Here is a 14,942-nt window from a genome sequence, read left to right as displayed (position 1 = left end):
GATTTGTTTAAATAATGAGAAATGTCTTGAGCTGCAACTAATCGATTATTTGTCAGAAAACCTTAAACAAATGTTGATCTGTGTTTGTCAAACCTGGAAATGATGATGTTCTCAAATGTCTTGTTTTGTCCACAAATCAAAATGATTGACTTTTGATGATTTCTTTGTTATTCTTCGTTAAAGACGCTTTAACAATCGGAAATCTTATTTAAATCATGAAAAAAGCTTCAAACGGATTAATCGATTACCAAAATAGTTGTCTATTAATTTAATAATCGATGAATTGTTTCAGCTCTAGATATGTTTGTGGACAGATATAAAGAGGTATCGCAACCTGAATTACCTTCTTAGCTTTCGTCAGGTACGACCTGGCTGCCTCCTTCAGTGCCTTCCACTCCTCGGTCTCCTCCTGCGTCACTTCCCTCCCCTCTCTATCTTGCTGCTCTTTTGCCTTTTCCAGTTGGAGGTAGCACACCCAGCCAGAGAGATACCACACCTGTGAGGCACAGAGAAAAAGAGAGATGGGTAGAGGGGGGCAGGAGGGTGTGACGCCAAGAGACAGACAGAGAAAGAGAAAGTGCTCTTTGTTGCAGTGAGTGAACAGTGACAAGGGTAAAAAGATTTGTAACCCTCACAGAGCATGACCGTACGAAATCCCACGACCTCTTTTGACAAACCTGTTTAACACTGACGCACACACATTTCTCTTATCCCTTCTTTAGAGAAATATAAAAACATGATCAAATGAAATTTTATGTATTATTCAATTCATATCAATATTTATTTGGAAGATCCAATAATAATTGCATCCTTGGATTGATCTTTTAATATGTGTGGTGTTGAACCAGAGAAACCTCCACACGCAGCTTTTCAGTTTAGTTTGTTGTCCTCAATTGTGACCTCAAAACAACTGTTGTCTTCTTTTGATAGCTAGGGGGGCATGGTTTGAGAGATCCACATTTTGTCTGATTGGGACCTTGTGAGTTGGAATCGAACCAAACATCTGGAATGACACCCAGCCCTACAAGTCATAATTGAAAGGCTGTGATGTAAACTGGCTGTTTTATCGAACTGTTAGTGTTAATAATACCTTTCCATGGTCTTCATGACCTTTACAACTTCTAAAAATCGATTATTTCAAAGAATTGCAGCGCTGAAGCACATCTTGATCATCTTGGCTACAGAAATGCAATTTACCAAAAAGTATTTCAAAATTACAAAGTAAAAAAATGTACCATCCAAAACAAAGTACCATGCAAAGGTGATGATGAGTGTAAAAGGTCGTAAAAGGTCACGTCTTGTGCAGCGTTTCAAAGCGAATTATACATCCTGGCAAAAACCATAAACATGTAGAACTTAGATCATTTATATGACCACCAGTGCAATAAAACCTACTGTTGCGTACTGAAGTATATTAGTTAATGTGTCCCTTTGTGAACACTAATGCTTACATTTTACCGTCAAAGTTATGCGGTAACTTTTCCTTTCTCTGCACATTACTTTTTGCAGCCACACAATAAGAAAAGTGCACATTAAGGTCTGCACAAGATTGATTTACACAGGAAAGCATTTGATGAAGACTTTCTTCAAGCATCATGTGGCCTTAATCCCAATTATCCCCACAAGAAGACTTTCTGTGGATCATGTGCATTTGAAGACAGCTTTAGATCCATAATTTAAATATTCTGCTATTTATTCAAAATATACAACACAGCAACAGCTCGATTAGAGCAAACCAGAGGAACATAACAGCATTAGTCAATTGCAGAACAATATAATGTCAAAAACAATAGATTATGACTATATATTGCTCCAGTGGGTCCCATAGCTAGCTGTCTTTCATCTCAATACACTGTATTTGTCAGTAATTACATTTCAGCTATAATAGAGTTCCATGTACTTACAATATGTGCTAATGATTAAGCCTCTTCTGGTGCAAAAAACAACAACAATCCTTATCACACCAGTGAGCATCACTCAAATCAAGAGAACACCTTGCAGAGTAAGATGTGAAGGAATGAAGATGAATTCATGCTTTGAAATAATCCAATTGCTCCACATAGCTCAAACAGCGGGGGGAGACTGAGGGAGGCATATTTTTAACTAAGCATGTTGAAACACACGCCACAAACAAGCTTGTTGTCGCTCTTTTTCAAACAACAGCACATTCACTGTGCAGAGTTTGCTCTTCAACCTCTTGATGTAATCATGCCCGACCCTCATCCAACTCGGAGGTGTGTGTGTGCCTCTCATCTGAGGCCAAAGATCCTCCACCCACTGTTCTTCAAGCACCAAGATACAAATATTAGCTTTATTCATTATTCATGGAGGGCAGAGGCAGTGGGGACCCGCACCTCTGCCAAATCAACCATTTAGCTAACAAACACATCAACTAATGCCGCAGTGAATTCTGAATGGCTGCTCTGCTTGCAGAGTGGGAGGCTACCCCCTGCAGCCACACTTATCAGAGCAACCGCAGCACTGAATGAATGTATTAATGTTTCAGAACCACAAGTATTCTTATCATTAAAACATTAACTGTGGATGCAGAACCTAGAAAAAAAAACCCTCCTTGTGTATATGTAAGAAAGAAATAATGAAATTGGGTAACTTTAGATGAAAATGTAAACTCCCTCAAAAGTGAGGACTGCCGCGTGGCTTCAAAACAGCATGGGACGTCAAGGCTAGAGAATGTCTTTGCAGATGGTCCACTGTGAAATATTTGTGTCTCTAGTAAAGATGGTTTATGCATCAGCACTCGAAATTAAAACATGAGAAAGTTTGCCAATTAAAACTTCAGAGACTTCACTCTAACCTACCACAACCCCAGTCAGGCGCACGCATTATAAAATAAATGCTGTGTCTGTCAATCAAATCACTGGCACTATTGTCATTTCAAAGTTGCGGCACATCTTAGCTCCCATATGGTGCTGCTGAAGGAAGAACAAAAGCATCATGAAGCGGCGGAAAGCCTTTGAAACAAGATTTGCAAGGAACCAGCTATGTTGTTTGCACAGACTTTACATTGTACAAGGGAGGCTCCAATTTTGAGATAACCAAGAGCAAGTAGAAGGAGGCGAGCGCTAACAAGTTATCAACTGTGTTTAAGAGAAGAAGAAATGAGAGAGACGGAGAGAGAGAGAGAGAGAGAGAGAGAACGAGAGCGAATGATGTAGCTGAACGTGTCTGTCATGCATTTCTGACATCACAAATACTACCCTACCTACAAATGCAACTTTGATATGACGGAACACGCTCTAACCATGAGAACTGATGACTGTATGCATCGCATGTCACAGCTGTGCATCGCTGGAGTGAGTTTAAAAGTTCAGCCCCCACTGACTGCTCTCAATCTGTCAGCTGATGGGTGTGTGTGTGTGTGTGTTGGGGGGAGTGAAGGAGAGAAACACCACCATGCTCTTTTATCTGACACTCAGTGACACACCTTCACTTCCGCCACTACTGACAGCGAGGATTTGGAGCGCACTGACAGCACATGGTAGCTGCTGAAGCACAAAAGTACCGCAATTTACGCAACTCTCTAATGACCGTTTAAGGGTTTCAGTCATATTCTGTGTGTGTGTGTGTGTGTGTGTGTGTGTGTGTGTGTGTGTGTGTGTGTGTGTGTGTGTGTGTGTGTGTGTGTGTGAGCACACGCGCGCAAACACAGAGAAGACACACGTACTTATATCAGATCCAGTCACGATTAACACATTCAGAGGTGGAGAACAAGGACACATGTAGCCACATTCTTTTGCATGCGCAAAGCAATTAGTTGCAGAACATTCCGCCTCCGCAACCGACGTCCTCTGACCTGCATTTTTACACTTCTCTGGGCCGACATGCTGAGTTATTTGCATCCACCACAGCATTATTCTATTATATAATATAGAAGTGTTACAGCAGCACGATGAACCCGCGCAGATCGTTTTTTGTCCGGGTACTCCGTCCACCGTCCAAAAACATGGAGAGGTTAATTGGACACTCTAAATTGACCATAGGTGTGAATGCGCGAGTGAATGGTTGTTTGTCTCTGTGTGTTGACCCTGCGATAGACTGGCAGACGACCTTCTCCGTATGTCAGCTGAGAGTGGCTCCAGCTTCCTGTGACCCTCATGTGGATTATAAAGTGGCACTAGACAATAAACGAATGAATGCCATTCTGTAAAAACCTTATTTTTCAACATTTGACACAGGACACAGTTTCTGTGCTTACCTGGACAACCTCGTCATCCTCTTCAAGAAGTCCCTCCAACACATCTACGGCCATCTAATGCAAAGAGAGAGAACATCTGAATCAGAAATGAGTCACAATAAGCAGGATTATTTCAGTTTTAAAAAGATTCATGCATAATACTCAGCATATCCTCTGACACTGCCGCACAAACACACAGAAACACGTGCATCTCCCAGGCACCTCAGTCAATCATAGTGATCAAAAGGTCTGATAAGCTCCTATGAGGCGAGTGCCACAAACACACCCCTGTCGATATCAACAAGACACCAGGCGCGGCCATCAATACACACTCACCAGTGCTTATCGTCTGGTCAATAGTCACTTCGGCTTCTTTGTTCAATATTCATTTTCATCCATTTACTGACATTCACAGCCTATATATTCTTGGTATAAACCCCCATGATACTAAGCACAAAACAAACCTAAAACTCAGCTTGACCTACCGTCCTTAGTTACTCCACCTCACACACATTTCTCATGATTTCCTCTCTATAGTGTCCTGGAGAGAGTGTCTTGGTCTCAAAGGAGTTTAATGTTCGGTGACCTTTGTCATTGTGCGTCACTGTCTGGGTCAGTTTCTGTGGGAAGTTTCTATTACAGAAAACAGACCCCGACTAAAGTAGGCTGTGTGTTTGTATTGCTCTGCCTTTCCCATTGCAAATTCTGCTTGTGTGTGTGTGTGTGTGTGTGTGTGTGTGTGTGTGTGTAAGGCCCCAGGTGATGATATATTGATTTTTGTCAACTTCAGGTAGGAGTCGACCGTTAGCCAATCACCCGTGGTGAAGGGCAAGAATAAAAGTCATGCGCACAGCTGTGCACATACGTACACACACACACACACACCTACATTCTGAAGTAATGCCACACACACAACAGCGAAGACAACATGCACTACTTGTTTCTTGTTAAAGCAGTCTTATTAGCTGGAGAGATTCCTAGTTTTTTCCCCCTCCTGCTCTTCGGAGTTCTCTTTTCATTAAGCCTGGTGGTGCTAAAGGAAGGGGTGCGTTGCCTGGGTAGACTGAGGCAGACCCAGGTTAAATGAGAGTATGTCATTAAGGGTGTGCAAATGTGCATGTCAGGGAGTCTGTTGATTGATTGCTAGACCAATTATCTGCTGGAACAACTATTGTCCTCAATCAATTCATTAATTAATTAAAATACACGAACAAAAACACCTAATCCCAGCGGATGAATGAATTCATGCCCAGCCTCAGAATTATATGCTTGACTATCACTGTATTGCACGACACGCACATGCAAACACACAGCAGTAGATATAGGAGATTGGATTAAGGATCCTGATATTCCTCGATATTAAACAAGTGATAGAGCAGGCAGTTTTGGATCAACAGAAATATAATAAGAGATATCTACGAGCAAGCACAAGTGAGAACGGAGAAGTGATAACCATTATATCATCTCCAGCTGCACTCTTTCCTGACTACACTGGTCAACCCAGGGGCAAATGATTAAAGATTCAGAGATTCTTAAGCTTCACGCTCTAAACAACAAGATTAATATTCCTCTGAAGATAAAGGGAGGAGACGGGGGGACGGAGGGGGACAATTTGTAAGGATGGGTTCAAAAAGGTAACGTAAAAACTGGTCCATGAACAACAATGATGCACTGCAAAGTCAGAAACATGCAGCAAAACACCATATACATGTTGTCCTCTTTATTTCAAGAGCTGTTAAAAGAAAAAAAAAAAGAGTACTCTAGGGAGAAACTAATTTATATTGGCTACAGTGTGTGTGTGTGTGTGTGTGTGTGTGTGTGTGTGTGTGTGTGTGTGTGTGTGTGAGGGAGAGAGAGGCAATTTTGTTTAACAGAATCATTTTACCGGAGCGCACAGTCGAGACAGGAGAAAGACAAATCACTTTACAAGTGAGGGCAAGCCGTATCTGTAACACACAGAAACCCACACACCTACACACACACACACACAAACAGGGATGTCTACACTTAAGTAAATAAATCCTAGGGCTGTCAGTGGTAACTGTACTTCCAAGCAACACTGGAAAGCACAAACTGCGTTCAATCGTGGGCTAAATTTACAAATACAGAAATATTAGATGCAAAACATAAAAGCAAGCAGGAGTGTCAATGATAAAGGAAGTAACTCTCCATCAGCTACTGTGACAACTACACCAGCAGACACTTTAACGTCTGTCAATGAGTGGTAGTTATCTCTTTAGGACCTTTTCTAGTATAAACACTGACAAGCATGAGGACTAGTAGTCATCATTGAGTCCAAAACCTGGTCCTAATGAGACAGAACCTCATTTCTGAGGACCTGGTTAAGGTTACGGCTAAGATTGGAATTGCAGTTAGGTTAGTTAGGCATTGACTGGTTATGGTTAAGGTTAGGGATATGGTTTTTTTAAGCTGTGCAAATGAATGGAAGAAAAAACTGAAAACTGTACTTTAGAGGCTGAAGCCAGATAATGATTTGTTGTTTTCATTTATAGATGCCTTAAATGATTAATAGATTACCAAAAGTCTCTTTTTCTTCCGTCTGCTGATTGATATACTAGTCATCTCAGCATAAGTAGTCTGTCCCATAAATAATCAGAAAAAAAGAAATGAAAAATGTATGTTGCAATTTGCCAAAATGCTACTTTGCTCCTGCCAACATTGTTTTACACGCACAAAAGAAAACAGAACAAAAAAGGCAAAAATGGTCTTCTCAAAGTGGAATTTTTAATATCAGGTTATCATTTCAATAAATTATTTAAGATTGCACTTTGCTGTTCATGAAAACAGCAATGAAACATTTCGCAAATATTAAAAGCAATTATAACCTCAAAGTGTGCTTGTCTTGTTAAATTGACCGTTGTCATACTGCTATTTGAGAAAATGTTGTTATGATAATTATTGTCACTGTGATATTTCTATTATTACTGTAGTTTATGTCAGTTTTACTTGTTTCATTTGTATTTTATTTTATTTTTAAATATTATTAATCACTAATTAAAACTATTAATTAATAACTGGCAGTCAAATGGGTGTTATAACACCACAGAAACAGGCTCAGAAAACCATTCAGTTTAACAATCGTTGCCACACAGTTTTGTCACAGCTGCTTTCAAGCATCTGCCATGCTCATTCTCTATTTCTGAAAATAACAAACAGATTTAACATGTGTTCAAGTGTTTCTCCTCAAAAATAATCAAAAAGGAGAAAACAAATCTCTCCTCTTCCAAATGAAGTGGCACAGATATACGTATTTGCGAAGAAGAGCAGCGCCATGTAACTGATGATTCATTAACCCACATTGGTCTCACAAAGACTCCGAAATAATTACACCGCGTAGCTTTTAGCGTCATTTAATGCGATGGTTTGCATGATCCTGACTTTGTCTACCATCTACCATAAAATATCCACATTGTGAGGAAAAATGACTTGCTTCTCACAAAGCTTTTCAAGCCCACTATGAGCTTTCAAACTGAACAGAAAAGCTCTCTTTGAAAAAGATTTATCCATTAGATCCAACAATTGTGACAGCTGTGGCCTTGACAGACATTGCATGTCTAAGAGAAGACATGATTAGACAAGATTATCCAGCAGTGATACTGTTATTTAAGTGTAAAACCTTCCTTCTTTGAGGTTCAGCATTATTTTTGCAGAGGTTACCCACTGGCACCGACTTGCTGACCCATTTCTTAATATCACATGAAAATGAATACCTTGTAATTGGGCTGAAACAATTACTCGATTAATCAATTATTAATGGATTACTTAATGAATCGTCAACTATTCTGATAATCGAATAATCCGTTTGAGTTTTCATTATTGAGACAAGCTTTCTGATTTTTCAGCTTCTTAAATCTGCATATTTACATTATACAACGTCATCATTTCAAGGTTTTAAAAATACTGATCAACATTTTTCAACAAACAAGTACTCGATTAATTGAGGGAATAATCGGTCATGAAAATATCGTTGGCCCTTCTTGTAATGACTAAAACTAAAAGAAAGGGGGGAAAAAACAGAGGTGCCATTTTATGCACAGCAAAGGCCAAATGACTGTCACCTATCAGCATAAATGATGAAACGTTATTTATGCCCCACAGCCACACACTGAGGAAAACATCTCATTATCATTTTTGGTGATTAAATCTGTCACCACCATGCACTGAAAAGTCAACTTTTCTTTCCAATAACTATAAACATATGATTATGACACACTGATTACCTAGCCAAAGTAATCATATTATGAAATTTTATTTTGGCAGATGATCCCTATTTACTACAATTCAAATTCAACCCACATACTGCACTGGATATATGAAGCCAAACTGCATTCATCAAAGTTACTTTGCAATTGAGACAGACAAGTCCTTTTGGGCAAAGAATGCTGTAGTTCTGCTTCTATGTCTGCTATTTAAAGGTGAACTTTTGAACGGTCACATTCTGGCATAAATAACTACAAACTATACAGACTGGAAGTACACAGCTTTGCACAGTGTTTATATTGTGAATAGATTCCTAATCCACAGGAAGAGATACTGAGCACACAACGAAGAAAGTGTGTTCATATGAGTGACAAAAGAGCAGCGGGAGGAAAGGGGAGAAAGGATGTCAGCAAAGTCTCCGTCTAGGAGAGACGGATAAAAAAAAACCCATCTTGTCTCTTGTCTCTTTCAACCTTTAACCCAATTACCATCAGAAATGTACAAATCTGAAAGCTGATGGCTGCGAGCAAATGTGACCAAAGTTGTGCACTGATATTTTTATCCAGACGTGTCTGCACAGCAAAATATTCATGTTACGAAGTGCTCAGAATTTCCGCAGTTTGTGTTTCCAGTTTGATGGCACCAACGGGATGATGAAGACAAACGACATGTCAGAAACCGTGGACCGAGACATTGTAATTTTACTGATACACCTGACAGCCCAGCTTCCCCACCACACACACACACACACACAGATATTACAGAAGTTGAGTCATTTCTTTTTGTGTATGTGTAATCTCTAAGCTGAACTGCTGCTGGTCTTCCAGCAATCAGAGAAAATGACTTGAGCATTAACATTAATGAGTGTTAAGATGTTTTTAGTACCAAACCGAAGATACTGAGCCACTAAAATACAACCATACCATAAACTGATGAGTAATTTATTGGACAAGGACACTGTATCACATATATGGCAGCCATTCATCAGAATAAAGATTTCTCTTTCCTTTCTTCCCCATCCCTACTCCCCTGCATGGCCCCTTACCCCTGTCCCGCTCAGTAAATACCACTCTTCAATTATTGACACTCAACTCTGAAGGGGACAAAGACAAGGCAAGGGCTTCCCACCTTCAGTGCTATTCAGCGGCAAAGGAAAGCACACAAACACATGTACACAAGAATACAAAGACCAGACGGCGCCCCCTCCATGAGGCACATACACACCAACGACAGCATCACAATGTGTGAGCACAACAACATTTTTACCTCGTAGTCTTCCGATTCAATGAGCAGTTTGGCTGTTGTGATGCGGGACTCGTACGGAGGAACCTCACTCTGAAAATAAAACAGGACAAGATCAACACCCATAACCGCTACACATAGATTAAGGAATCATTCCCAGTTCTCTGAAATATGAGAGCGGTAAACAAATGATTAAGCGGAACTTTACAAGTCGGGTCAATTTTTTCCCCTTTTCCTCTACGGAGCTTCCCCTTCAGTTTCGGAGTATACGTGTTTTTGCAGCACCACCGTAAACACTGTCTGCCGCTTGATCCTCACTGTTGTAAAAAGTGACCACTGAGCCACGTCCATGCTGTTTTTACATGCTTCTGTGTTTTTTCAATTATCGCCATGGCTTTGCCATGATGAACGTCTAAAATAACACTTAGATGTTCATCATGCCTTGATCTTGTAGTCGGTATCTGGCGAGGGCGTGTGTGTGTGTCTAGTGCCGTAAAGCAGTTTCTTGCGAGACTTCGCGAGACCTCCCGCTTCTGAGGACTCCAGGTTAGCGGCCCTATCTTGCAGGGCTGGTTTTCCCACTAACTGTAGGAAGGGGAAATGGAGACAGCTCCCAATCTCCCCGCAACAAGCCATTTAACCATCACAATGACTCTGAAGTTATTAAATTAGGGTACAAATCCTGCATAGCTCTGACTTTAAGGTTAAAGAATTAACCCGTTCGCTGAAGCGTAAGTGAGGCTCAGAGACACTGCAGTTGAAATATGGACCTAGAATCGTCTTTCCATTAAGCTCTGTCTGGCTCATCTGAGCCACAGGGTAAGTCGAGGGTGGTAGCGACACTAGCAGTGTTTTTGCAACATACCTTACACACTGGAGCTTTAATCTTAAATCAACCTAGTCCAATAGAAAAACACTGTAAATTTACTAAAACTGGGATTTTTATATCCAATCTTCGTGTAACCAGCTAATCAAATTTGCCCACTTCTAATTGTTACCTGGTACCATACATTAGGAGTAATTCACGTCTCCCTGAAATCCTTTGTTTTTTTCTTGTGTTGCCTTGTGCTTACATTTCACGCACAAATAAACAAGTTGGAGAAGTATTTGCTCTGTCTTTTATTTATTTTTTTTTTTATTGTCCCTCACTTTATAATCCCTTACATTTCATTTCGCCTGGTGTCCTTATGTTTTGTGTTTACTGCAAAGCACACAGTGACAATCCAGTTAGATGAAAGTGCTTTATAAATAACTCAGGATCTTATGAGGTCTGGTGGATGTCAGAGGAAAATACCAAGCCCAGCTACAGCTCACCTGCATCCATCCTTCTGCACTGGAAGAAGCAACGCTCTCCTTCTGGGCAGGAAGCCACAAGCCAACGCTCTTCAGCAGGTATTCTCTGCCCTCCTGAAGAGAGAGAAATGCATATATCTTTAAAGTTTACAGAAAGACAAATCAGCAGATTTAATAAAAAGACATTCTTCTTTAGGCTGTATCTAGAAGGATCTAGAAGTCTAAATTAAGTTTGGATTAATTGAATATCAAATTATTCTGTTAATATTTTCTGAAACGTTACCACAATATTAGAAATAGAGCCTTTAGCTACTAGATGTGGGATTCTGTAAAACGTATTTAGAGTCAGCCTGACCCCTGCTGCTTACAGCTAGTATTACAGATCCATTTAAGTTCTAAAGTCTCCTCATCTGAGGAAGAAACATTTTTTACACATAGTTTTATCTGAGTTTTGAGATATTCACTGCTGACATATTGCCAATAGCAATACATATATATGTGTATATATATATATATATATATATTTGATTTGAGAGATATACATATACATATATATATATGTATATCTCTCAAATCAAATGTCTTGTCAGCAGTTCTTTTCTACAGCATATGAGAAATGTAAAAGAAGAAAAGGAGAAAACCTTGTTTTACTTTTAAAGAGAACATTTCATTTCATCAGAAATGTTTCGCAACAGACGATAAAGTAACGTTAAAAAAAAAATCTGAGGAATTACTAGAATATATTACAAGGACACTGCTCTCGACTGTGAAGAAGCTGCACAGTATTATTTACAAACCGAGTTGAATAGACTGCTTCCTCCTCCTTGTCTTTATTGGATGACGATATGAACTCAACGATCTGCCCAGTAATTAAGATTTCTATTGGCATGACCCGTCTGTGTATGTGTGTGTTAATGTAAGCGTCCATCTGCTGATTAATCACATACAATTCAATTTGCTCAGAATAATTAACTCAGCAGATTCCTGCTTTAATGTGGTGATAACTCATCCTGAATGTGTAAGAGCATGTATGTGTGTGTGTGTGTGTGTGTGTGTGTGCTGACCTGGTTTCTCTCTGTACTGAACAGGTAACTGGCCATGAGCTGTAGAGCCTCTGGGTTGTCATGGTGATACTGTAATGCTTTCTCAATAAAGTCTTTGCACTTGTCTGCAGCTCCTTCTTCCATGCTACACACACACACATGCACACATTATTAGACAGTGACATTAAATGGAGGTTACACGTGTCATAGGTGTAAGTCTGTTTGCACCAGTACCAGAGGTCTGTTAGGTAAATCTCGGCGAGTGAGCAGTAGGCTACACTGACATCCTTCACTGTTGGAAGATCTGCGTCCTCTGCTTGGGCAGCAGCTCCAGCCTGAGCCTGTTTGAATAGCAGTGATCGAGTTGATAAATCGAACGTTAATAAACATGAATATTTCTATTACAAAATTAAGAAACACCTAAGAAACTCCATCTGACCAGGCTTATTTCATAAATTCTGCCACATTGGCTTGATCAAGGCATATGACACGCCCTGTGTGCCTCTGGGTCCAATATAAGGTAATTTAATGCATCAGAGTGAAACACTAATTGTCGGTCATATATGGATGAAGGCTGCTTAAGTTTCCGTGTCCTGGTATTTCTGGCTGGCTCAGAGCCACACTGTGTGGTTTATTGGGACAACTGAACAGAAAGAAGGATTTTAGCAGCACCTGCACGCTGTCATGCCAGAGATTTTCATTCCATTTCTTTTTAACACTGTAATGAGCTCAAAGTAAGTGGATATCAATTATAAATATCACCAAATAATTAACTTACAGAAAACAATATCACCAGCTACAGTAACAGAGTGAATATTTCAGAGCATCTTTATGATACATCACTACAACATAGTTATAATGTGAACAAATATACTATTAATTTACTGATATATACATACTATTTACATTATTCGTGCACAAAGATGTAAGCATGTTGTATTAATCAGAGTAAAGTATTACATATTTATTACATGCTATGGTACAATATAATACCGAGGACAGATTTGGATACTAATGAATGGGAAGGCAGGTTATGGTCCAAGGACGAACATCACAATTTGATGTGGATCCAGACATGGATCAAAATTCAGGATTTGTTGTTGCACAATAGGTGAGTATATTGACACTTAGCAGCCTTGAGGTTTGTGTTTATGTAGTAAAGTCTGTTCACAGAGACAACAGATGTTGTAAAATGATGCTCTCAGAATCTTACTGAAGATGTCTAGATGGTGTAGCACCAGTCAACTGTCCGTGTCAGTGCAAGTTATTACTCTTTTGCTGGCTTAATCAATTAATGACATTATTTTGGTCCTGTCCAGAGTCAACCACTCTTAATTACTCGTAACTATCAGTCCCAGCTGAGGAGACATTTGGTGTCGATCCCTCCATTTACGAGTGAGGTTATTTATATTTATATACCTTTTTAGATACTGTTTTATTACAAGTGTCTTTGTGCTTTTGGAGCCATTTATGTATTGTGTTCATTTTTATTTTGTTGTATTAGGCTATGAGTTTTCACTTGAGTCTGAATTTAACTAGAGTGGAAAGTTATGAAAACATTATGCATACATGTTTGTCTATTCTGATCATGATAGATAGAAACACATTATCCAACGGCACCCTCTTGTGAAGATATATAACATTACACTAAAGTTTTGACTAGTGTCTTCCCTCCATCTGTGAATCCATCTAAATAAACCCCCAAATGTGCTTGTGTGTTTGTTAGTGGGAACTCACTGTGGTCTGTGCTTGTTTGTCCAATGCAGACAGTAGCACCTGTATCCCTCTGGTGTAGTAGTCGACAGCCTCCTGGCCAGTGTGGATCTGTCCAAGGTACATGTACTTACTGTGGCCTACATCAGGGCTCAGCTCCACTGCACGCAGAAAAGCTTAAAGGTTTGGTCAAGGAGGCAACAACAGCAAAAGATAAACACAGACATGTCACAGGCAGCACTGGCTGAATTACTGCCATGCACACTGAGTGAGTGCAAGACTTTTACAAGAAAAGATATTCCCTTCGCCTTGGTGGTGTCTCCTTGTTCAGAGCAGATGTGTCCCAGCATATCGAGAGCTTGCAGGTTGGTGGGCTCCACATCCAGTGCTCGTTGACAGAAAAGGCCAGCCATGTCAAAGTCAAAACCGTCCATGCATTCCTCTGTCTGGACAACATCAAACACGTAACATGTGACCAAGATTAATACATACATACATACATACATACATACACACACGTTAGATCTGAGTCTCTTATTTGTTTATCTTGTGAGTGTGACCTTTTCTAGTAGCTGCTGAACAGTGTATTTCTCAGCTGTCTTCTTCTTGGCTTTCTCATGCATTCTAAGTTTCACCCTGTCCTGGGGTGACAACCCAACAAATCCTGCATCTCCTGTGATGAAACAGAGACATCGTTATTTCTGATTCATTCTAGTTCCTAAGGGGAATACACCAAAAAAAAGTCTATATCGAATGCTTACTGCCATTGTGAATGGAACATAACACACTGCAATAACAGCTAGCATAATTAAAATTACACATACCCCTGGTTGGGCGATTCTCTTTCCTTTTCGGTTTATTTTTCTGTTTGCCCTTAGCCTGTCCTCCCATATCGATCAACAACACGTCTTATATTAACTCAATCTCTGGCTTAAAACAGACTTTGCTGAAGTGTAGATCTCAACACGCGTGAAAAGCAAGATGTTCTAAAGGTAAGCAGTACGCATGCGGCGACAATGAGAGCTACGGAAACAGGTCGTGGACAAACTTGAGTGGGTGTGAAACGTATAAAAAGATGATTTTAATGACGTATAAATTACGTTTGAGGTTTTTTAAAAGGGATTTCGCTTTGAACTTCCACACTGAAGAGGATATCTAGCAAATGAAGTGGTTTATTGGACGGAATGTAAACCAGTTGAACTGTACCGTCTGTGTATGCGGGTGCTCAGTTGAAT

General features: G+C 39.9%; 1 protein-coding gene across 1 annotated transcript; it reads right to left on the bottom strand.

Moving 5' to 3' along the window:
* Positions 1–288: 288 nt before the first annotated feature.
* Positions 289–14,736, bottom strand: si:dkey-12j5.1 (probable assembly chaperone of rpl4). Its single transcript, XM_044034171.1, has 11 exons — positions 14,532–14,736; positions 14,268–14,380; positions 14,007–14,153; positions 13,732–13,884; positions 12,229–12,335; positions 12,016–12,139; positions 10,973–11,065; positions 9,683–9,751; positions 4,217–4,270; positions 344–496; positions 289–294 (listed from the first exon to the last, which is right to left on the bottom strand). The coding sequence occupies exons 1-11, from the start codon at positions 14,596–14,598 to the stop codon at positions 289–291; spliced, it is 1,086 nt and encodes a 361-aa protein (XP_043890106.1). The 5' UTR covers positions 14,599–14,736.
* Positions 14,737–14,942: the final 206 nt, after the last annotated feature.

This window comes from Solea senegalensis, linkage group LG9, assembly GCF_019176455.1.
Source record: "Solea senegalensis isolate Sse05_10M linkage group LG9, IFAPA_SoseM_1, whole genome shotgun sequence".
Taxonomy (NCBI): domain Eukaryota; kingdom Metazoa; phylum Chordata; class Actinopteri; order Pleuronectiformes; family Soleidae; genus Solea; species Solea senegalensis.
The sequence above is the reverse complement of the archived record's forward strand: the minus strand, read 5'-3'. Positions and strand labels throughout refer to the sequence as shown.

Coding starts and splice junctions, on each gene's coding strand:
- si:dkey-12j5.1 (XM_044034171.1), bottom strand. CDS start 14,598: ATGGGAGGACAGGCTAAGGGCAAACAGAAAAATAAACCGAAAAGGAAA. Junction 13,885..14,006: donor ACACCACCAAGGCGAAGGGA/ATATCTTTTCTT, acceptor CCAAACCTTTAA/GCTTTTCTGCGTGCAGTGGA. Junction 497..4,216: donor AGGATGACGAGGTTGTCCAG/GTAAGCACAGAA, acceptor TGTGCCTCACAG/GTGTGGTATCTCTCTGGCTG.